We start from the raw sequence: 25,803 nt of genomic DNA, 5'->3' as shown, positions 1-25,803 counted from the left end.
ATTAAGCCTTTTAATGTAATAAACAAACCTATTCAATATACAATACTTACATATGACGTAACGAACCTTGAAAACAAGCAGGTTAAATTTGGATAAATTGTGTTTAAAGACCAAATGAAGTTTACTTCGGTTTGTTTTAAATTGTATATATTCAAATTATGTGTTAGAAATGATTATTTTCGTAGTTCTTTTCCTTTATTGATAATGATGCTATCGTTATGAATTTTTCCTCTTTGTCTATATAACATATAATTGAAATAAATGAATTGTTTTATGAAGCTCTACATGAACAATATTAAGTACGAAAATTTGTTCTAATATAACACATAGCAACCACAAATGTTCCTCTTAAACTTCTTTCTTTAACAAAAGGGAGCGTTGCACAAAGATATTCTTTTTGTTCAAACGTAAATAAAGAGTCTTATTACACAAGCGTTTTGTCGTAAATTTCAACCTGTTTGACTGAGTAACAATTACGTTGTCTTTATTATAAGAGGTAAATCAATGTTATGACTTATTGTTCTGCACTCCTATTGAATGAGCCGTTCTATATTAAAACTATTAAATTTTTGAAATGGATTTTTATTTTTATCCCCTATTGTTATCGTTTTTTTAATTTATTTATTGTCGATATTGGCCCCTAATTGATACTATCATCTAGTGGCTCTTCACGTTCGCAATATTTACCTTCAGACAATGGTAAATTGGCTGTAAATCGTTTGATCAAATGTAATATCAACTACAGTATGAGGAATGCACTAACTTGTATTCAAATTATTAAATTTTGATTTTGTATAGGTATATTTGTTTTAAATATCCTTTCTGTTTCTGATAAAGTGCAATTAAAATCTGTCTCGATTATTCACTATAGTACTTACGTTGAAAAGTGGAATGTGTCTTACTTGTATTATATTTTAGATATATTTACCCAGAATATATCATACTGTGGTACCATTCTACAGAATAATTACTGATTTAACTCAAGTGCATTTTTAGCCATGAAAGGTAGGCGAATAAAAAGGAAATAATGATTTTTGTCTTTTTCAATTATTGAATAATGTTTGTTTGCCAAGTATATAAAACATCAATTATCTGACAAACTATTGCATTATTGTAATATGAAAGACGGTCAAATATTTTAACTTCTATGAAACAGATATGAACAGTAGAAAATTATTGAATTATGATAGTTTTAGTATTCTTTGTATCAGGTGTGTTTGCGCAGAAGGTTCTCAGATCAAATCAATATTCTCTGAGATTTAGACAATCACAAACTGTTTACTTAATTGGACTCTCTGACATACTGCTTTCAATGGGAACGTCAGGTGCAGGATGACGTAGCGATTCCATTACCCTTTTACGGAAAACCATCTAAGGAAAAATGTCAAAGCAGTCAGACGCTTAATGTTTTTTTTTACGTTTTGAATATCTTAGATATATAATAACATTCAACAGTGCTGGATTTTGTAAGTTCAAAAGTTTGCTTTACTTTTCCAAAAGCAGTATCAGATTGTCTTTTCTTTGCAATGGAATGCAGCAAATGTACTCTGTGTTGTAACTAGCATTTTATTGGACCACTATAAAAGTTAATTTAACACACGTTCTGTAGAATAGTGCAAAGACAGTATCATTAAAGGGATCGTTTTAAGAAAATACGTCATAAGATGACAGGCAGTTTATACTGGACAATTATTCTACTATATAGTTACATAGGTAAGAGTTTTTCTGTTTTTTTTTTATTGAGTAGCAACCAATATTTATTGTTTTTAATACAATAATTATCTCGATAATTGATATTACTTAAAAAAAACAAACATTTATTTGACAGATAAATGGACACCACAGTAATGAACAATATTTATATCTAGAAAGACAAAATGTATACTTATTCTAGCAGAAAACTATCATGCACATGAAACATTTTGAAGAAATATATGAACATTATTTGTATAATAATAGCATGATTTACTTTTTTTTCTTTTCACCTAACTAACTTGCATATGGAATTAACTCTAGATTTCAACTATTATAATTACGAAATTATTTTCTTAGTTTGTATATTCTGAACCTAGTTCAAATACACTACTTTATGGATGTGTCTAGTACAGGAAAGCGCTTTCCCTAACGATGCTCATTGCCAGGGCAACAATGGTCATGTTTAGTGTTTTATACTCACCTATGTTTTTATATAAGACACAAACAGACAGTCAGACAGAAATTTCATTTAATGTCGGTGTTATATCAATTCAAATGCAAGCTCTGTCGAGATTTTTACCGACATCATACCACAGATCATATGTTTTATTTTCTTGTCGAATTTCACTCAAGTTTTGACGTCAGTCAGAGTTATAATGCTATGTGATGCTGGATTTTTACAAAAAAAATAATATGTTTTAGACATCTATAGAAATACATTAGTATACAATACTGAATAAAAGCATGAGCTTTATCATCTCTGATTAAGTATTGACAATCGTATTTACTCTGAAATTACAAATAAAGTCATGACCTCCATGGCAGACGAAAGTGTTGAATTGGTAAAAATTTTTTGAAATCTTGAACAAGGCTTCATGTTGTCTATCAGGTAAATTTGAAATTGACGAATCAACAAGTTTTATGCCGATATCTTACTAATCATAAATTATCTGTTCATGTAATTAACGATTTATTACATCTGTAGAGCTGCGTTACAGTTTCTCTGTTTCCAATTCACTTTTTTTTAATATCAATTTGTATCGAGTTGTCAGTTTTTTCAAATCGTGCCTTATTTCCCTATTTATTACAATGCCTTAACACTTTGAATGTATAGTTAAATGAACCCTTTCTTATCACGACCTACGAATGATTTTAAGAGACAACATTTTCCCTACTGATTTTTTGTGGGTTTCTTACATAATGATTGTCATCATTTAGTCTATACAAGAACGTTTTATATTCCCATATACGGCGTTCGCTGATGTTATTAGTTTTATTTTTGTAATTGCCATATCTTTAGCATTTTCCCTCTTTTGATTTTAATGAAACGTATTGTGAGAGAAAACTAAACATGATGTGCAGCACACTGCATCTTTGCACCTTAAACGACTGAAGAAACTGCAAGAAAGATTGTTTAATGAAACCCTCCAACCTTTTCTAAAAATCATATAGGAAATTCAATAGAATTTTTTTTAATTCCATCAAGTTCCATTCAACGATTTTAGTGGATGAACGGATTAAAAGATGACCCCCTTGGTCGCCCTTTGACAAAGTCGATGTCTTGTAACAAGAAACACTATTTTCATCGAATGCCATTTAGCGGTTTCAGAGGAGTCGCGTATATGTGTTGGGGACAGACGGATGAAATTGTGGACGGCATGATTACAATATACCTATCGCTTCGTTGGGGTATAATAAGTCATTATTTAAAAACGTATGCTTAAACTACGGTCAGCCAAGCCTACGTATTTACCAAACTTATTAGAGACAATCAGGATCGATAATTATTTTGATTCTACTTTTGTTTTACTAGTCGAAAATTAAACTTTCAAATCGTTACCTATGAAGCTGTCGACTTTAACCATAACCGTTATCCACGTTCGTCCCAAATGAGATAATTCTTGTGTATGTACAACTTTTGAAAACGTCACCGTGGTTGAAAGGTATATTGTTTATTTGAAGAAAAAATATGTAAACGATATTATACCAAATACCAACATCGTTCAAGTTTTGACAGAAAGTATCATAACAAGCCCGAAATTGGTGAGATGATACATTGTGTCGAGAAATTTTAGATAACTACAGTTTATTTATGGTGTATCTCTCAGATTGACGCAAAATTATCATTGGCAACTCCAATATCAATTATTATAATGGTACAAGTCTTATAAGCAAATCATATGACTTTATACAGTAGTGAGCATATATGGAAATGCACAGTAGTATAAAATCGGAGGAGGTGGTTCAATTGTTTGATAAAACATGACTTATCGGGTAATGGCTGTTTTGACATATTTTGAATGTGATCAGTTTAGTAATACATTTTGTAATGTTAATGTAGTGAAATTTAGGGAACAAATTGTACAATTTAGTACAATGTAGTGAAATTTAGAAATATTTATTGTAAAATTTAGTACAGTTTTCTACAATTCAGAACTGTTTAAGATCTCAAGTGATACAATTTGTACTAAATTGTATTTAATTTCAATCATGTATTGTCTGGAACAAGTACGTTTTACAAATGGTGCGAACTAGATTGAGTTAAAGTATGTAATATGGCGGAATTAAAAACATTAAATGAAGACTCTGAGTGTATACTATGACAAAAAATTTTCTCAAATCGAAAATTCAAAAAGTCACAGAAACAGCCCAAAACAACAAACAGCACATGACAGGCAAACAAAATTTCTGGTGCATAAATTTACTTTCAGGAATGTATTAGATGTTGTGTTGATACAAGCCTTATTTTAGGCGAAAGAATAATAATTTCGTCGAGCATTGGTAACAAAATGACCGTGAAACTAAATTTTCTCCTTTTTTATTGATCATGTCAAACATTAAAACACTGCTGTTCCATTAAAATTAAGAAGAAATATTCCCACATCTTAACAAATTTCTCAATACTTGTACTTGCTTCCAATATTCCAATACAGACAAAATAAACAAGTATATGTTACATGAATTTGGTGTGATTGCTATTTTCTAGTCAACCATAAACTTACAATTTTATTACATTTACAGCTTATTTTATTATTCTTGTTCATTCTTTAAAACTCATAAGGGACGTTATAAGCTCACTTACCCTTTGACACCTAATCCCATTTCAACAGTAATTTGGCAGATGTAATCATTCTATAACAATGCAGAGATTTATTTATTAATGTAAAATTTAAGTAAAGGGGTTGTTCCTACACGTTCTTAGTGTCAAGGGATGTCGTATATATGATTAAAAAGAGTGTTTGCCAAAATATTTCAACTTAATCCAATTCCAATCCAAGCAGTTACTATACTAATTGATGTAGCATGCAACGATTTACGGTAGCCCAACAGAAATGTAGTAAACTATCCTGATTTTGCATTATTGCAATTCATAATCTTAATATAATGAAATGATTACATTTACCTAAAAACTATTTTGTATTTCTCGTAATTGATGACATTATGATGCGACTCCCGACACGTAGAAGTGTCATGTTTATGATAGAAGGAAGTAGTGTTACACATCTGTTTTAGATTGAATAAAAAGCGGGATACAAACAAATCTATTTTGTCATTATCCTCAAAGATAATTACTTATAGTTTAGAAGTTTTCTTTCCGTTTTTCAAGGATATTAAAAACCAGATTATTTTCGACAGTTTTAAAACAGTGCTCAAAACAGTACATGAGAGTTTGCCGATTGAATTATTTTACCGATCTACCCTAATGATTCAAGCACATTTGTTCGTTTGACCTGTTGCTTAAAAGCTAGCTTGTTTTCACAGTGTAATCAATGGAACCAAGATTCCAGAAAAAAAATCAAAGAATATATTACAGGTATAACGCAAAGACAGGAAAAACAGGCACACACACATCAAAGAACATGAAATAACAAAAATAAAACGAATACAGGCACAAAACGTAAATGAGGAACCTGGACTCAAGTAAAACCTGGATGCATAAAGTGGCGGTTCCGGAAGTGTAAGTGACCTCTAAAAACACCCACTAAATTGTTCATAAAGTGTCAGGTCCGGGGTAGACAAAAGGGAAACTATGATATGTTCAACAAATCGATTTGACGGTGCAGATGGATACACTATAACGATCCATGATGACGACCATAATACTTCTGTAATGATTAAACAACTTTCAAAAGTGTTATAAATTTGCATTTCAATATGTATGTTTATTTGTAAACGAGAATTTGAATTTATGAAGCAACTGTGTGTGATACAATCAAATCTGTTCATCAATCGAATCAAAAACGTCGTTTCTAATGTTTAAAAGAGATGAAAAAGAAGGTTACTTGTCTTTTTAAAAAATCTAAAACGTAGCATGATTTCATTATCTTTATTAAAAAGGAGACAATAAGATTGCTATAAATCACGTCTGAATAAATTCCTTTTGTACAAGCGTCAACATCAATTATGGCCAATGATACTCTCTCAGTTAGCTCGTTTTCTCAAAACCACTCGTTCCAAGACTGAAGGTGTCTACAAATTATATCGGAAACGTCAGTTCTGTAAAGAAAATCAAATTATACTGATCTTATTAGCCCTAATCAAATAAGACTTAAGCAAACTCATTTTATCTGCCATTCTTCACAAATTATTCAATAGGTTAGAAAACATATATTGCAGCCGACGTCATCTAGTCTTCAGTGCAGCATAAAAGAAAATTTAGCAAAACTCTTTTTCGTTCAAAATAATCAAGAAAAACAATCAATTAACTATATGATTTTCATCCAAAACATGTTAGAGTTCAAAACTTTTGAGATTAGGGAGTACGATTCCAGACGGTTACTATGTATTTTGAAATAGTCACGCAACTTGATAATAAAAGTTCATGCCGTTCCTATTGAGGTGGCGTTCCAATTACCAAAGGGGTTTTATATTGGAATTTTTTGTGCAGATTAGTAGTCAGAAAACTTCAAACTAATCACTAAGGGTATGAATGATTTAGGTATTTGTATATTCAAATAGTCACATTTCAACTATTATTTGTCTGGCCACTTCTTCAAACTTCTCTCTTAAACCTATAAACACGAACTGAATAGAGAAGTTTCAATGAACAACTTCGATATAATAGGATCGAAAGGTTTAGTGTAGGAAAAGGCTGAAGTCATGAACTTTAAACTGTTAGAAAATATTTTAATCAAAATTAAAAGAAACAATCCATATGCTACATTACTGCAATCATACCAAGATTTGTATCTTTAAGAACACCATAGATTAATTACTTAATTAAACCAAACAAAACAAGAACGATAATTCTTGCAAAGTTCCAATGTCATACACAATTTATGTACGTTTATATTTAATTATTGCAACAACCAAATGTCAAATTAAAGCTGGTTTTGTGGGCTGTTATTGTTTCAAACTTAGAAATAAAAATTGAAGTCGCCGGTGTTATTACGTGCATGAATCATTTTCTGAATTTATTTGATTGAAAAAAAAGGAATCCCGGGGTGTAAAATGAGTGTTATTCAGTAGATAAAAGACGAAACCGGACACATAAAAAGACAAACAAACGTAAATTTAACAATTTAAAATAACACAAAGGTACTATGAGGCAAACCATACTGAACAACTATCACAAAAATATATCTTAAAAACAGTATAGACAAACCTTAATCTGCCTTGTGTCTAGACATTTATCTCCAATAATAGACAGTGAAGGAAATTTGACAACAAAATGTCTACGACATCCGTGACGACTTTGATTTTCCATTTGTCAAGTATCCATGTGTTGTGGGAACGTTCCAATATTCTTAACGTATGAAATGTTCATTTCTCATAAATACATTGCAAATATTATTTGCACTATCCTGATATCTTGAAATGGATAAGCGGCTCCCACATAAACTGTTGGAACAAGCATATGTTGTCCAAAGACTTATATGAAATCATCTATTCGATGGTTTCACGGTCCTCGCCATGACTTAGTTGATCGTTTTGGTTCCAAAGTGGCCAATAAACTACATTTGTAGTAGACTTTCTTCATGTTTCACGCACGTAGTACTGTTAGTGTCTTGCATTATGAAGGAACTCTTTACACTGCACCGAATTTCGCCCGGTAGTTGACGGGATCATGCGGCTCGTCTCAGCATGTATACTTATTTCGTCTTTCTTGTAATTATCTATTGATGTGTTCTTGAATCTGTATTTTTTTCCATAGATTTTCCTTCTTCAACATTCCCCATTTTCAATGGCTTTTCGAAACTTTTGCTTTTTTTCGTATAACTTTTATTTGCTTGTTAAAATTTAAAGTGCTATTAATTTCACCTAAAATACTGCTGATACTACTCAACAGATCAGAATAAAACTTGACAATCAAGTAGTACATGTATATCCTTTAATGAATCATGAACAGTACAAATAGAAAGTAAATATACATGGAACGAAGATCGTTCTGTAATTTAAATATATGACTTGATAAATCATTGTTTTTTTTATATTGTTCATGCTATACGTACAGCCTTCAAAAGAGATTACATATAGAATTATGAACTGAAAAAGCTTTATTCGTATCGATACTTTACATTGTAGCTTGGTAATGTTTGTTTTGTTTGTATGTTGGGGTTTAACGTCCGAGCAGCAATATTTCAGCTATATCCAGACGATGAACATGAAATGGATGATAAAATGAACATGAAATATACAAAAAGGATGGGACACAAGGACAACAGGGTCGACAAATTTTGATTGCCACTAGAAAAAAGGGGTAGGTAAGGTCGGGAAATTTAGTTTCCTGTGGCGGAGCGCAAAGGTTCCTATCGAATACCACAGCAGGGTTCTTTAACGTACGAGGAACGCGACCTCTTTCCTAACACGGCGCAACACTGTGGTTTGCGGTCAGGTTTTTCGTATTATAGCCTGACAACCCCAGCATGTAACATGCCAGGGGTACCCCATTCCACCACCTGGGGCACACATCCCAGTTTCTTTTTAGGCAGAGCGCCTAGCCCCTGGCTAGGTTTCTGAGCACTATTTAGTCGCTTTATACGACAAGCTTAGCGCTGCTTCAGGCCTATTCTTTTAACACCCGGACCTACAGGGGGCTGGTAATTATGTAAGGTAAAATGTACAATACGGATATATCTGCTGGTTAAGGGGAGGTGTCATGGGAGAATGTGACAATAATGACAAGGGAACAGAAAAACATGTGGAGTAAATAGGAAATGTATGTAAGTAAGAACTACACATATACTTTCATATAATCATAAAATTGTCACAAAAATTAAAATTCTACGGACTGTCGACAAAACATAGTCAACATGCATTAACACAATTCCACATTTTGTCAATCTCTATCCAGAGTTATCGGTCGTAGCACTCCCATCTAGATAGTAAGGACTGATTATTCTGAAAAAAAAGATTGACAGTTTTATAGGCAAGACATTTAAAATGAATTATGGGGTTTTACATATATATAACTTTACCAAGAATATATGGAAGCAGTTTCGTTATCAGTGATAATCATTTCATAATTAAAATATGAACAAAACGAAATTCTGATCTTATTGTCATTTAAACATTTCCTTTCTACGGTTATTTAATTGAGCGAATGAGTTCTTTCTAAATTAACTAACTATTGCTTAACCTTATATTTCTTCTTCCATGTTTTACAAGTATTGCAAAAGGTGAAGACACAAATTACAACTCTAACACTTCCTCAAACTTGAGTGTACAAAAGATTAGATAACATCATGGTTTTCTTACCGACTTGGCACATTGAGTAAAATTGTAAGACGAGCTTACCACACGCATTTGTTAAGAGATCTAATCGAAACAGATCACGATATCGAGGGAGATACAATTATTAGAATGATTCTCTGGTTACCTTTATATTTGATTGCCTATTCTGTATTATAGTGGATAAGAAATGTACATGACTTTATTAACGTAACGTATCAAGTTATAAACTTAATGAATTTGTACGAACGAAATTTAAAAGAAATTGTTTTATGAGCAACTCGGCGGGGGTTTCTAGAAAAGCAGAGGACGCTTACCCTACCGGTGCACCTGGTCCATACTCCCAGTTTTTAGTGGAATCCGAGTTGCTCATTTGCTTTTGTTACTTTGTATGTATGATTTTAGTTACTTCATGTTCTTTGTTGTGGATGTCTGTTTTCCATGTCTGGTCATTGTTCTTGGATCACATTCTTTTGGTTTCTGCTATAATTTTTCCCTTGATTACTCAAATTGGTTAAGTAGGCAAGAAATAAAAATGTTAGATTTTGTTAATACAGACATCGTTTTTACTTTTTTTGGGGTCAAATTGAACATGTAAATTTACTTTTTATTCTATATTTAAGAACAATAATTACCTTTTGGCGAAATGATTGCATATAAATAACAAGCAATGGACCGTAACACATGTTTGGCTTTTGAAAGTAACAAAACCTTCTAATAATTTCGATAATTGTATTTTAATTACAGATATAGTAGTATTAGATCATTGCTACTTCCCTGTATTTCTCCAAAGTCAACAACAAAATGGCCGTCTACAGCCTTGGGTTACTCGATCTTGGTGGATAAACATGGAAAATAACCCACGGATGCGAGAACAGAGAGAGATTTATGTTGACGGTTCTTATATGATGGTCACGTTGAAAGAGAACAGCCTCAATTGTGAGAGGAAAAATAGGAGATTTACTCCATACAAGGAGTCTAAACCTCGTCAGAATTGTCAGACCAGGCAGAACTATAATAGAACGTGTTTATACCAAGAAGGCAACAAGTATCGAGTGGCTCAGTATGATGAAAAAAGGTACGACTACTTTACTACTCTTTGCTTCTTGGCCACATAGGAATTGCGAGAATACCATTCTGTCACCTGTATTACCAAGAACTCAAATTGTTTGTTATTTTTTAATCACTTTGATTGTTCTGATTTTGAATACCAAAGGAAAACTACAAAAAAATGAACAAATTTTGCCTTCTGCTAGATCTTATCAAAATCATTGCAAATTTTTCATTTATATTTCTAGAATATCTTCTCAATAATTTGAATTATGTATTCTGTTTGTCCATTGAAAAGTAAGAGAATCTAGAGTTTCAGACCGTTCGAGATAACTTTGTTCTCTATACAACCTTCCCATATTATTAAACGTTGAAAAAAAGGATTAATATTTTTGTATCTATAGTGTTCATTTATTTATTCGTTACACAGTATTTGTATGGAGAAAACTTTCCATTCTTTGGCCAATGGATGGATGGAAACGCGGAAAGGGAATAGGGATAGTGTATGGTGGATGCAGAATTTGAATGGAGGGATCTGGAAATTATTTATATGAAAAATGCATCAAATTTAATTGAAAATGACATTTTAGATATCAAAGTATTTTAAAATGTATATCTTGATTCGATGATGTAAATATTTGATAGCGTAACTAAAATAGAGTTTTCATTGAGTCATGTGGAATAGGGATGGGGACAAATAAGAATGGTTAATGGGGGTTGTATATTGTATAAAAGGGAAGTTTAAGCCATTTAAGATCTGTATACCATAGTGTTGTTCTTGAAGCGAACGTAAATGAGGCTTTGTTCAAAACGAACTCACATAATAAAACAAATGCATCGTCGAATTTTAAATAATGTTAGACTATCAGATTTACGCATTTTGGGGGTACCAGCGAGCCCGTCCACGCGAGACCCGACAGGGTAGTCAAGGACGTTCAAAACGTTCACTTAGTAGTAGTTACAGCGAGTACTAATAAAGACACTTTATAGTTTTTTCGCTTTTGTAATTCTTTTTTTTTCTTTCATTTTCTATCCAACATTCATTTTATCTATTATTTGGAAACGTCGTGCTATCGAGTTAATGTGTTCGCAGAGATGAACATTTTATTTCGTTTCTGGTAGCATGGACCAGCCTGCTCCCATTTTTTCTTGGGTCCGAGTTGCTCATTTACATTTGTTGCTTTGTACTTATCATTTTCTTTTCTATGTCTGGTTTTTGTACCTGGATTACATTATTTTGATTTCCGCTGGCATCTTCGTTCTCTTAATTACTCTTTAAATATCATACAGAAAATGGCGGATTTATGTATATATTGCTATGAAATAATGAAGATGTGGGGAATTTATACTTTATGTTCTATAAGGAAATACAAATGAAAACTACTTATGACAAACCATTCAACTAACATAAATAATAAGTTAAATAATATTATGTAGGGACAACAGTGTCCAGGGGATAGAAACGGAAAATAACTCTCAAATCCTAGACAATATATGAGAGATTAATTTGGACTTGAATACCTCAGGAAATTAATTTTATTTCTGCTATTTAACACGTACTAATTGAACCTAGATCTACCATTCATCTGTCAGATTTTTAATCAGTACTGTTACAAATTCTAGATTCAGACAGGATTGCTTGTAATGGATCAGCTGTTTCCTTAACCAGATTAGGAAATGAAATCAAATCTTAATGATAAAAACTAAGTATGTGGAATTATGGGCAAAGTGTAAACAAATCTTAGTCTTTCCAGGTGGGGAAAATTAGTATTAGTACAAGAGGTGTGTTCTTTAGGACATCACACATACCGTCATCATCTGTTTAACTATATTTTTGAACATATGTATGTTACGGAATAAGAACAATTTTCTTATCATATCTCCCTGCATTTTGTATCCAACATTCATTTTATCTTTTATTTTGGAACCTGGTGCTATCGTGCTATCGCTTTCAGAGAGGCATACATTTTATTGCTTTTGAAATTTTAAGTAAATTATTGCCCCTACGTTGATTTGTATCGCATGATTTATTGCTTTGCGACATGAAGTTGTGGTAGATACAATTCTCGGATATTTGTCTACTGTATCTACTACGCTTCCAGTGTGATAAAAAAGAATTATTTCGTTCTTATGTCAATATTGTTTGAAGCGTGTCGGTGGTTTCACTGTTGTTGTTAGATATTTCCGGATTATACTCACTTGCAATATGGCGGGTGCCGTAGGTGGAGCAGATACTTACCCTGTTGGTACCTGTTGTTACTTTCGGTGATACTTCATATCGCTAGTGCTTTAGGTTTTTTTTTGTGTGACGTTTTGATTCCCCTATCATAAGTTTTCTGTCGATATCATTTAATATGAGTTTTAATGCTCTTTTATTTAAATCTCTTATTTATAAAAATCTGTATTTTTCAGTATGGTATATTTATATGCATGTATGAGTTTCACACTAAGAAGCAGTAATGTTATACAAGTAACCGAAGGTAAGAAAGTTTATATGTACATAAAGCTATTGCTTTTATGTAGAAAATTGTCGTGGGTCCATGGAGTTGATATGTTAACTTCTACTGTTTAACATCTTAATTTGTCTCATATTGAGGAGAAGGTCATTTAGTATTCATTTTAATCAATATATCAAGCTACACTGTTTAAACGTCATCAAGAATAACTTTATAAGCCGCCTAAGAGCCTGTTACCTTAATTATAAAATGTCAAAAGTTGACAGACACTGAATAATGATGTATGAAAGTAGGGAAATGGCACAGTGACGAGAACAAAAAATCGTTTACTCTACTACGTTTAGAAAAGATTATACATGGAAAGCTATATAAGTTATTCGTATAATATCATAGTATGTTGAGTAGTAGTTATCTCAGTTCTAAATTAGGAATCTTACCTATTTCAGTTATTAAATTAGTCCAAAAAAGTTATTATATGTTACATAAATAACTGGATATACAGAAGTATCTTACAATAACCATATGCACAACGGGACATCGTTACTATTAGGTATTTTGTCATTACTATTAGGTATTTGTTCATTTGAATTAACTGTAGTCACCTTTTTTGTTTCATACGTTAAAAATATTTCAAAATTATCTCTATGTTTCATATCAGTTAATCGAACTCCTTGATTTCTCAGTTAGTATTTTGAACATTCTTCATCAAGCGTATGATACGATTTAGACCTTAATTATAGGATTCGAAAAAACGTGAATTTTGTCGATGTTTATTAATTAGCAAAACGCTGTTAATAATTCTATTGATAATTCTTTGGTCTATTTATTTAAGTTCAACGACCTAAATGATCGATCTCCACACTTCGTTATTGGCATATACAGTCTTTACATGTACAACTGTTTAACTATATTTAGTAATGATTGCATAAAGCTTTCTAGTATCTCTGTGGGTTGTTGTTTTAATTATCATTATTTTTTTTTTTTTTTGATTGGTAGAAAAATTTGAATCCAGATAGGTTTATTTTTTTATTTTAAATATCTTGATGATAACTTCAATTCTAAAATGCAAATTAAATAAAAAAATCGAAAGTGTCCTCGTTGAAGAAACTCTCAATATTTCGAAACATTTCAGACTATTGCCCACTATACTATCCAGGAAATAATTACCCTGTTCATAGTAATGGTCATTAATACAAGTAAATGATTTTCTCTTTAAAAAAAAATAAAACACCCTCTGCAAAAAAACTATGGTCGTTTTTTCAGTTTTTTTTACCCGACCTTTTAGACATAAAATGAAGTTATGACATACGATAAGTCCCAGAGAGAGTGAATTAAAGTTGGAGTAGCAATAACAAACGTTACATGGAATGATTCTACTTGACAATGATGAAGACTCAGTAGACTTTCTAATTGATTCTGTCATGACCGAAAAAATATGGAAAACGTGATGTGAAGTGGTGAAACTATCCTTTAATGGTTTATTGACCCGAATAAAAGAGGCATGTTATTGTCAAAATGAAACATTGTTGAGACTCCACAGTTCGTTTGGCATCATTTGAAGTATTTCTTCAGGCAGTACATGTCGTAATATTTAATTTGGTTAGGACATTGAGGTTTATCAGGACAGATACTTGATATGTAAGCCACGAGTTTTTAAAAGAAGTGTGGTGGGATCGTTCTTTTACACATGCTATTTAAGTTGAGAAAAATGCATATGAATATAGATGTGTCGATCAAAAGTTTTTGATACATTAAGAATAATCAAGGAAACTAGGATTTTAGCAGAAATTAAAAGAATGTAATCTAGGGACAGAGACAAGACAGGAAAAACAAACACATACAAGAAAGAACATAAAATAACCAAAACAATACATATAAAGAAACAAAATTAAATGAGCAACTCGGACTCCACCAAAAACGATGAGCATTTAACAGGTGTACCTTAGCATAGTTTAAGAAATTGATTATATGATTTCAACTTGTTAACTAAATTAATAACATCAACATTCAAATTCCCAGTGAACGAACCTTAAAACAGTTCACTTAAACCAATAACCATTGATTTGCATATTTGTTCCCTTATACACATCACAAGAGCATGCACGTATTTTAATGAAACTGATATATTTCAATATACCTATAGGTACATGGAGGCAAACAAATGCTCCTGATCTGTGTAATGATAAGAATTTAGCAATCGACAGCTGGCCATGGATAGGTATTTTACCTTTATTTAAGCCCTTAAATTTATGTCCTGTTTGTATTTATTTGTTATGTAATATGAATAATAAGGTAAAATTCCATGGAGATTTTATGAATGTCAAATATGCGGGACGTTTTATCGTACAAATGTGAAGTTTATACCATTAAGAACTGTATTTTCGAAAACCCGGCAACAATAAGGAGACGAAAAAATCTTATTTGTGTATCGTTCTTTACAATAAGCTTTCCTTTAAAAGAGATAATATTTACAATACAATACTGCAGTCAGTATTAAAAGCTCTGTTAATCTATTTGTAGCAAGTTGGAAACCAGAATCTATATCTTGTCCTGTTTCTGGTGGATTTACATTCAGAACAATTAGTAGACTGACCAATCAGGTAGTATATTGTTTTCAAATTTAGTTGACCATTACAATACTGTATCATATTGATGTAAAATAATCACAGTAGGTAACGAAAGACAAAACTTAAACATTTAGTAAAATAACAAAACAAAGTCAATTATAGACATTATACAAACAAGGCAAATATAAACAAAATTCAATTGGAATTTCATCGGTAAATGTGTAGTTCATGGGCCGAGAAAACCCACAGGCATACCCCACTCATCATTATGATTATCAGGTTAAATTTTATACCTCATTCACGCACGAATTTGGCTCCAAAAAATAAAATGAATACATTGTTGTATTTTGGGACCCATTTATACATCGAGGCAAAAGTGCATCTCTTAAAAGGACAATGTTAAAACACTAGAGTATTCATGCTTCAATCAAAATTAGCTTCTTTGGTATATTCTGTTTCCTACAATTCCAATTGAATCTTCTTTTTCACCCGACGTTTGCGATTTGTTTCTCAATTATCAAACATAAAACAAGCTTCTATATGTACAAAAACATCTATATAGCATCTTAGCTTTATAATGAGCTCTAAAATATAATGAAAACTTGAACTTATTCGAAAACATTAAAGCGCAGAAATTGTACTACTATTCCGCTTGTATTTGCTTTTCGATCAATCAAGTTACAAAATTCTAGGCTTTTTGACCCAATGAGCAAGAAATATATTTTTATACTTGAAGTTACGTGAGAATATTCCTTAGCAACTGATTGATTCGTAAATGGGAGGTATAAAGGTATCTGAAATTCATCATGAATTTGATGACTTAGGGGTTGCACGGTGACCACGCCCAGTCCATGGACTGTGAATTGAAAAATAATTTGGCTTGTATAAACATATGACTTGTTTGTTACAATCTTTAATGCAGGATGTTTGCAAAGACGATTGGAGGAGATCTAAACTTGAAATAGAATGTATGAAGGGCGACGGTATGGATTTCTTTGCCCCAAAAGGGAGCAACTGTACTCCATTCCTACTTACAGGGGAATGTAAGTAGCTAGCCATATTACTTTTAAGTTATTGTTTTACAAATGTTAAAGAGGTCATTTTAATGAATATACAAAAAAAATAATCAATTTGTTTCATATCACTAAAAAGTGTTCGCTTATAATCCCTGAATTACATTCTTTTGATTACCGCTATAACCTTGGTTCCCTTGATTACTCTTACATTACAGCTTTCTTTCCAAGAACTCATCACAACCAGTTATTATTTTGCAAGAAATCTTCTTACTGGTATGCCATATTATGGTATTTGGTTCAACTACATTTATATTTCACCATATGGTTTATAATGTTGGGGTGGTAGGAGGAGGCTTTTCTTTGTTGAGCTATACTTACAGTGTTTAAGTTTATACGTGTATTTCAGGGAAACGTCTGTACTGCCTTGGTGGGTGGAGGCATGGCAACTATACTTTTATGATAACTGCTGGTGAAGGAAACGATCACCACTTTTGCATTGTAAGTGTTGTATCTGTAACACATTATTCAAAAGAAATGATTTCTTCCATTAAAAATAAGGTTCGTTAAAATTAGTCAAATGCGAAAAAAGCGTATGTCTATATCTTCCTGACGTCTTTGTGAATGTAGTCTTCTATCATTTTACGGTCACATTATATAAGTACCAATTTATGTTAAATTCCGAGACTGTCAATATTAAAGGTGTCACATGTTAAGAATGTACAAAACACAACACAGAACAAAACATTTTTTTTCGGTCTAGGTGCAACACAATATTACGTTACTATAGGCCTTTCTCTATACTGATTTTGAAGAAAACAGTACATTTTATAGCTTATGAACAACAACCTGCATGTGTTTCAAGTGTGTTCTTGAAGTAACGTAAGGCATTTACTTTTCAGAGATTTCCAGCAAACCCTGGTAAAACATTTGTTGCCTTGTTATACTTCAGTCCTATTTGTCCAACTGATGAAGATGGCCAAGCAACGACGGGGATAGATTATTATGAACTACATTTAAGAAGAACCGGTATTTTAACAATCTTTGCTCAAACGGTTGTATTTACTTATTATGAAACTTAATGACACTTAATTGTATAATGAGTGAACAGTAATGAAGTGATACTGTTCAATTAGGATTAAATATACCGACATTATCTAGTACCTGTTTGACACACCAAAAAATCATCACTAATCAAATTATTAATTCAAACATTTTTACACTTACGGAAATATGATGTTTTCATCTTTACATGTAGAATGAAAATAAACCATATAATATCTGATTAATTATAATTCTCTTTTTATAGATCATGGTGAATGTGACGACGAGAATGAACAGTTTTGTAAACAACATGCTATGGAAGGAATGTGTGAGAAAATGTCACATAGATACCTACCACACTGTAGAAAAAGCTGTGGATTATGTGGTACGTTTTTTGAATTAATCCTACAGTCAATCATGTTCATTGCTTTGAAAAAAAAGTCAAACAAAACAAAATATGAGTTATTTTACAATGTAAACCTGATACTGATAATGCGCAAATAGAAACATGTCGATAAATAAATATGATAAAAGATTAACAGCGGTTGTTAAAAATTAAGCTGTTTAGAATCACACAAGTACATTGGTTTATTACTTTCGCGCAAAACGAAAGTAACTCAAATTTAATGTTCTGCAGTTGAAATCAATTTGCTTGCTATATATCATTTTGTTTGTTTTCATCTTTAGACCTATTTAAATATTTCACTTCAAACTTATTTCATTGAGATGAAAGTAGCTTTATGCAAATGATTGATCATATTATAAAAACAAATACCTAACATCTGTACAATTAACAATTAAAAAACTGTTTTTAATACTTGTGGTTCATGTTATTTGTTCTTCCAATGTTGAAGGTGAAATAAAAAATCCATGGACAGACCTAGCATTTAGTGAGTTAGTAAGAGGCCGTTGGTTACTTTTCGACGATGGTAAAGAAGAAAGCATCATTATCAACGATACACATTTATATATTTCAAGTCTTGGGCATTTTAAATATATAGAACGAGTGCCTGTTAAAAAGTTATACAAATTAGTGTCCAGTTTTCAAAATGGTTGGTAAGTCAAATTACACGTAGCTCAATTATAAAGTTTCAAAATTCTGTTTATATATCTTTATCCTTTAGTTATAGTTTCTAGGGAGACAATTGGCAAACGCGATGACTTTGCGTTCCTTTTTTTCAACTTTCCTTTCATCTATGTCAACATCCCTTCTATAGCTGCGTATGGAGTGTTCATATCACAGCCCATACGTTATGCCAGAACTTGTCGTAACTACGCAGACGTTTTGTATCAGGCTTCTTCTGGAACAAGGTTATGTTGCTACAAGATTGAAGCCATCACTACAGAAGTTCTATGGTCGGCATCATGAACTCGTGGATCGTTATTGTGCATCCATCTGCACCAAGAGAATTAATCATCGTTTCCCTTCCATTTTCATTTACTCTGGACCTGATGTTTAATGAGCAACTCAGAGGGTGTTTCTGCAAAATCAGAGGACACTTAAATTACCGGTACACCTGTTCCATGATCCACGCGTTGTAGTGAAGGTCGAGTTGATCTTTTATTTTTATTTTTTTTACGTATTATTTTGGCTATTTACGTTCTTTGTTGTATGTATCAGATTTTTCCTGTTTGCTCTTTGTCCCTGGATTGCGTTTTTCTGTTTTCTACTAGAATGTTGGTTCCCTTGATCACTCCCTTATTTGTAACTTCTGTGAAACATACCTAAACCTATCATTCGTCGGACTAAATAATTATTTGGTTGAGGATCGTATTTGTTTTGTTTAAAATGCACTGAAACTTATTCCTTTGAGAATAAGAAAAAAAGAAGTCTTAACAGGTTTCAAGTTTATTTATATATCGGTTGGTATTTGATGCTTTATTTTAATCGGTGGTAGTTAATTATACCATTTTGATGAAAGTGTACCAATTTCCTTTAAAAATGTTATATCTAAGCATGCATCGAATTTCTATTTTAACTTTGTTGTTTAGGTGCCTAATTTAGTATGTATAAAGACGACCAGCACCTTAAATTAAATAACAAAAATAAAATTAAATTAGATAAATTTTCCTTTTAGCTCCATGAGGTACACATGCATAGAATTACACCGACCACATAATAACATATTACAGTTTAGACTGGGTAAGTATCAACAAAAAAAAACAAAATAATGTATATTAAAGCGGGATATTTAGATTTAAAGTAAAAATCAAAACAGTAGTTGTCAAGTCATGTAAAATCATTAACAGCAGTTCCACTGCCAGTATATGCAAATCAATGAAACGCAAGACTTTAATATTTAATTTACAATTATCATTACAATACAGCTTGCAAAGATTGTAATATTACAAACAAAACTATATACAAAAATTGAAAAACAAGTATGTGGTTTAGACTATACAATTTTTTTGTTTTTGTTAAAACATTTTTTCAATGGTAGTTATTGTTTAAAACCATTTGCATTAAAAATTATCTTGTCAGTGTTACCCCTCATGCAAACGTTTTAGCTGAAACGTTTATTTGTAATGTTGGAGTTGGCGGGCAAAATTAGGCTAAATGTAATACAAATTGCTTTTATATCTGTCTATATTAATCTATTATATATTATTTCAATTTAATACCAAAAATGTTCGTAATTCATGGACAAGGTGACAATCCTATACATGGATAACTGATTTAAGACCTCCGTCAATACAGTAAGGGTGAAATAGATATATCACCACCAGAGCAGCTGGTACCGAAATGGTCCTGACTTGGTACAGGCACTTCAAACAAAATGGTGTGTTCCATCTATGTTTTACAGCGCGCTAAATCTCCCTCTTCCATTGCGGCGTGACTATATCAGTGGTGATTAAACGGCATTTGCATGCTATTGTCATAATCGGTAAATCAACATATATAAAACATCTATTTTTCTACAACTTGCAGGTGGTAGTTTTAGAGAAGACAAGAGCCATACTGACATATGTAGTTTTAAAAAGGATATATACTCTGGCCTTAACTACAGAAGTTCTTCAAGACGGAATCTATTATGTACGTGATTTAGTAAATTTTGATGCTTTAGATTCTAGATTTGTCTCAGTCATCTGCTATTTTGGTACTACTAACAACAGATTGTGGTATTAATTTCCAGGGAGTGCTTATAGTGTGTTGGCAATAACTGTTGTAGTACTTTATGATTTTGTTCCATTCTAACATACCTTTCGTTAAATAATCAGAATGTCTAAAACAGACGTTACTTTTCTTTGTATAAGGCACTGTTGTGTGTTGGGTTTTTTTTTACAACATCCTTGATTTACAAAAAAAAAGTTTGTATCCCGTACAATTTAAACAACTTATGGTAGTAGCATGCATTTAGTATCCAAATTAACTGTGTGCTTATAAAACAAGAATATGACATTTATATATTTCTAGTGAAAGGACAGTTGTGGCCATCTCCTTGTCGGCTTTCAGGTACGATACCATTCGAAGCTCATTTTAGTGGACAGAAATGCAAAGGGAATTTCTCTGACTGGAATGAAAACACGTGCACGTATAACACATTTGTTACAATGACAGATAACTGTTCTGGGAAAACCATGGAAAGTCGTAAGATATTATGCCATTTCTTTAGCTATGTTAATTAAGATAACTATCACTTTGGTGATGAATTTTACCTTAAAGCAGTTGTTAACAATTATTTCTGTTTTCAGGTTGTAATATATTTTATGTTCGTCGAAATGAGTACTAATAAAAATATGATTAACAACAAAATTGCATAAAAATAAAAGTATCAGGGAAGAAAACTCGCGAATTCGAGGGATAATATTTACAAACACATTAAATGCTTGTATTAGTACAATTGATGAACACCTTTATATCATTGGTTCGTTTGTCGGGAAGACGTGCTATTTTCCCGATGTATGCCCAGGAACATTCGTGCAAGAATAAAACATGAATTTAGACATGTCAATAAATCTTACAAAGTAAAAAATGATATGCTTGTAACATTATTCCTTAATTTCTTTATTAAAAAACGCATAAAATCACATTAAACAATTGAAGATTAACTAGGAGTATAACTTTGATATAATAAAGTTAACTAGTCTAAGATTATATAATTGATGGAACAGTCAAATCATATATATTCAAAATTAGTACAAACTCATATAGTCATACATGGAATAATGTAATATAATGCAATATCAAAATAAAATATTATAAATATTTTACATTTTTTTTAAGGCACAACGATTTGCGTGAACAGATTTTTTTTTTTTTTATTTTTATTAAGTCATAAACTAATTTAAATATTGATCAAAACATAACAAATTAATTTGTGTACATTTTACTTTTGATGTCTTATTCTAATTGTCTTTTATTTTTTTACGATATAAATCAGATATATATTAGAATTTGGCCTCATACCTTGACCTACATTTAGAAATCGGTGGTAAAGGAAATTTATTGACCAAATTTTACGACAAACGTGGTGACTTTTCATTCAGAATTGTCAAGTTTCCTTTCATCTGTGACAACATTTCTCGTATGGAGTGTTCATATCACAACTCATACGTTATGCCAGAGCTTGCATCACTGCAGAAGTTTTATGGTCGTCATAATGAACTCATGGATCGTTATGTTGTATCCATCTGCACAATGAAAACGGATTTTAATCAACGGGTCATAGTTTGTCTACCCCGGACTTGATTTTTAGGAGCAACTCGACGGGTGTTTCTAGAAAAACAGAGGACGCTTACCCTACCGTTGCACCTGGTCCATGCTCCCAGTTTTTTGTGGAGTCCGAGTTGCTCATTTGCTTTTGTTACTTTGTATGTATGATTTTGATTACTTCATGTTCTTTGTTGTGGATGTCTGTTTTCCATGTCTGGTTTTTGTCCCGTGATTACATTATTTCGATTATCGCTATAACCTTGGTTCCCTTGATTCCTCTTTCAATTATGATCTTGAATAAAAACGCTCGGAATAGACACACTCAATACAAAAACTGTTATAGACATCTCAAAGTCATATGTTATTTGCGCGGTTATTTGTTTATGCAGAAAAGGACACGAACATTTTTTGCCTAGCATTGTTTATGCGAACAAGACTTTTAATTATAATTGACTGATTAGTCTACAGTAGCTAAAGGCTAAAATCTACTAAAATAAATAAAAATAAAACTTGTGATATATTCGAATGGATGTACAAAGCAAGGGATATCCGAATACCTCCAACATTTTACAAAAAGCGAGTTTGCAAAGAACAGGATTTAGATATTTCTGGCTATTTATTATCAATTTTGTAACGGTTGTCATAAATTTCGGTCATATTCTTCTTCTAATACTTTTTTTTAATTTTATCTTTTAAGAGTATAAATGTATAGCATATCTCGATGATGATTTCAAGCTGTCAGATAAGATGTCTTCAAAGATGATTTTAACACAGAGTATGGATGGTAGTAACCAGTTCGTCTGTTGGGTAGGTGTATAATTTTAATATATGATTCAACGACTAACACCCGGGTATGTGTGTTTGATATATTCAATTAAAATATTTTTTACATTGAGCCGACTATATAGTCGATGTACTCTTTAATAATTGTATTTTCTCCCTCGAATTTTCTTAGGAAATAATTACTTTGGATGGGCAGGTATTCGAGGATCACATATTTTAATAGTTGTGTTATGGTCAAATCATTAACTTAAAATCCCAGTGAAATGTAAAATTTCCATTGATAATTTGAATTAAATTGACTGGTAAATTCAACGTATTCAAAATTCGACGATTCAACATTTTTTTTAATCTGAGCCACTAACCAATTGATGCCCAAGAATAAAAGCACCATCATAGTTTTCAGTGTTCTCTTTTTTTAAACTTTTAAAACACTGTGTAGTTAAAAAACCAGAATTACAGATCAGAAACAAATATGTTAGTCAATAAAAATAAATACAAAATAAAAGCAAACGCTACCTTTATGTAATTTTCCGGACACTACAATGAATAAAAACATCTGAAGTGAAAATGCATTTCATATTTTGGGCGTCAGTGCATTCAATATTTTTTTTACCTCATTTATCGTTTAATTTTGATTGTTTGCGTTGACTTACATCATTTTTGTCAAACAAAAACAGTTAAAACTTTAAATATTTAGGTTTTAACAACATTTCCTGGAGAGGACTTTACCTACCCCGTGACCAGAATGTACAAGATGCCAAGTCTTCAATGTTCCTCATTTGAAAATGTCAACAAGCATCTGGTTCGCCATAAACATAGATATTATCATATGTTATACGGTACGTTTGTCAAGGGATATAAGGATTGGGTATACTGTAAACCAACTTATTTTCGCGCGACTACTTTCTACTGTGTTTTGCTGTTGTTGGCTAATTTTGCGAAGAAAATAATTGCTTGAACATATAAAAATAGTGCATAAGCATCCTTTTTCGCGACTTTTTATTTTCGGGATGATTCTACGTCCGCGAAAATAAATCGCTCGCGGAACTAGTTGGTTTACAGTAGCCAAAGTGTTGCTTTTTGTCACATGTGTTTACTTTGGATTGTTTGCGGTGTCGATATACAGATTTTGATAGGCGATTCAACTTAAGGCTAATTATGTTAAAAACTGAATACTGTTATATTGTCAGACCTTGAAACGATCGTTGATCCCAATTACCTCGTACGAGTAAAACAAAAGATACCTATGTTTTATATTCAAGGCAACACTCAAATAATCAGAAGAATACTTTTTTTTAAAATAATATCGGAATCTAAGATACACACGGCATGGCATTGATTTTAAATACATCAAAACACTGATTAACTTGTTTAATTGCATCTGATAATCATTGTAGAAATTGAATTGCATTCACAATATATTCATCAAATGGAACAAAAATTGGTTTAATGTTTATACATTTCAGAACAAAAGTCTAAAGCAACAGCATGCAGGAGAACTAACACCCCTGTACTTTCTACAACCATAAAAAGTCAAAATATCACGTTCAGTGTTATTTCACGGACTACTCTTCGAAACTTTCCGATAAAGACTCCGGTGTTCTCTAAGTCAAAATGTTCGGGTGTTGAATATTCACTAGCTTTAATGCTGACATCAATATTCCAGGTGTGTTCAATAATATTGTGATATCGATAGACAAATACTACTACGCATCGTGTTCAACAAGTACAAGAGATGACTGAAGTAAAGCATTAACTAGAATGCAATGCATGCCAAAATATGTTAAGCACAGTATTGTCTAGAGGGGATAATCAACGATGATATAATACATGGTGCAAATTTTATCACTGTCAAAACCCTCCTGATATATTGTTACTCAATATCGGTACTCCACAAATAATAGGAGACAACCTCTCATTTGTAATGTGATACGGTGTGTGCATCATTCGCTTATTGAATACTTTCGTGAAAGGAGACCTAAAAACAAGATTATTATTGACTAATAAGTATATATGGATAAAGGAGATTTAAAGTTATTTTCGATGATCGAAGATTTTTTATTTCAATAAACCAACGAGATTTCATATCTGTGGGACTTAAACATGGGTGAAGCCCACGTGTAAGGACTATAAAGTCCTATAAGATATTAACATTGGTTTCTTTTCTCGCTTGATATGTACGTCTATATATAAAAAGGCGATAGAAATTATAATCCGATTATTATGTTGACATTGTAGATGCAATAAGTTTTTATATACATGTTTCAACACAATTTCGGAATTTGACTAAGTATTTTGTACTCTGTGTGTGTGTGTGTGTGTGTGTGTGTGTGTGTGTGTGTGTGTGACATTTAAATGCAAAATACCTTTCGGCTGTATTTAACAATCGTTTAAGCATTTTTACATTTTTTTACATGTTCGTATACATTATGAAATGACAAGCTTATTAACACAAAGGTGATTGACTGCATGTGTTGTTGATTGTTGCTTGGGTACCATTGCTTCTTATATTTGTATATACATGTTTAAAGTATAATTGATTGCTTGTTATATTTGTATATAAATGTTTAAAGTATAATTGATTGCTTGTTAGATTTTTTATCAGTTGCTAATAAATAAGATTATGATTTATCTTTCAATTCTTTCCATTTAAAGGAGTTCTTGTCACCGTTAATCGGTGTATTTCTCAATGCTTGGGTGTTCGCATTCATAATTTGTGTAGCTCTACAACAGTTTATCGGTTTATACACTTTAACATTTAACATTGTTTTCAGAATTTCAGAATCTTGATAGAAATATAAACCCTTACAAGTATGATCATTGTAATATACCATGATAATGATAAATGTCATGCACATCTCAAAGATTCC

General features: G+C 31.8%; 1 protein-coding gene across 1 annotated transcript; it reads left to right on the top strand.

The window, feature by feature from the left end:
- The first annotated feature begins 1,173 nt into the window (after positions 1-1,173).
- On the top strand, positions 1,174-25,538 carry LOC148604224 (uncharacterized). Its single transcript, XM_088550254.1, has 16 exons — positions 1,174-1,713; positions 10,114-10,444; positions 12,829-12,896; positions 15,016-15,090; positions 15,393-15,472; positions 16,362-16,482; positions 16,862-16,953; positions 17,355-17,481; positions 17,762-17,881; positions 18,351-18,552; positions 19,575-19,639; positions 20,426-20,530; positions 20,912-21,085; positions 22,848-22,957; positions 23,631-23,772; positions 24,400-25,538. The coding sequence occupies exons 1-16, from the start codon at positions 1,665-1,667 to the stop codon at positions 24,618-24,620; spliced, it is 2,082 nt and encodes a 693-aa protein (XP_088406380.1). The 5' UTR covers positions 1,174-1,664; the 3' UTR covers positions 24,621-25,538.
- Positions 25,539-25,803: the final 265 nt, after the last annotated feature.

This window comes from Perna viridis, chromosome 10 (genome assembly GCF_037379345.1).
Source record: "Perna viridis isolate PV_CMFRI_1.1 ecotype Kerala chromosome 10, ASM3737934v1, whole genome shotgun sequence".
Classification (NCBI taxonomy): Eukaryota; Metazoa; Mollusca; class Bivalvia; order Mytilida; family Mytilidae; genus Perna; species Perna viridis.
Note: the sequence above shows the minus strand (reverse complement) of the source record. Positions and strands in the feature narration are given on the sequence as shown.

What these genes read in the sequence shown, in the direction of transcription:
- LOC148604224 (XM_088550254.1), top strand. Translation starts at nt 1,665, where the DNA reads ATGACAGGCAGTTTATACTGGACAATTATTCTACTATATAGTTACATA. An exon ending in TCTACTATATAGTTACATAG is followed by an intron (nt 1,714 to 10,113) that starts GTAAGAGTTTTT and finishes TTTTAATTACAG; the next exon opens with ATATAGTAGTATTAGATCAT. An exon ending in AAAAAGCTGTGGATTATGTG is followed by an intron (nt 17,882 to 18,350) that starts GTACGTTTTTTG and finishes CCAATGTTGAAG; the next exon opens with GTGAAATAAAAAATCCATGG.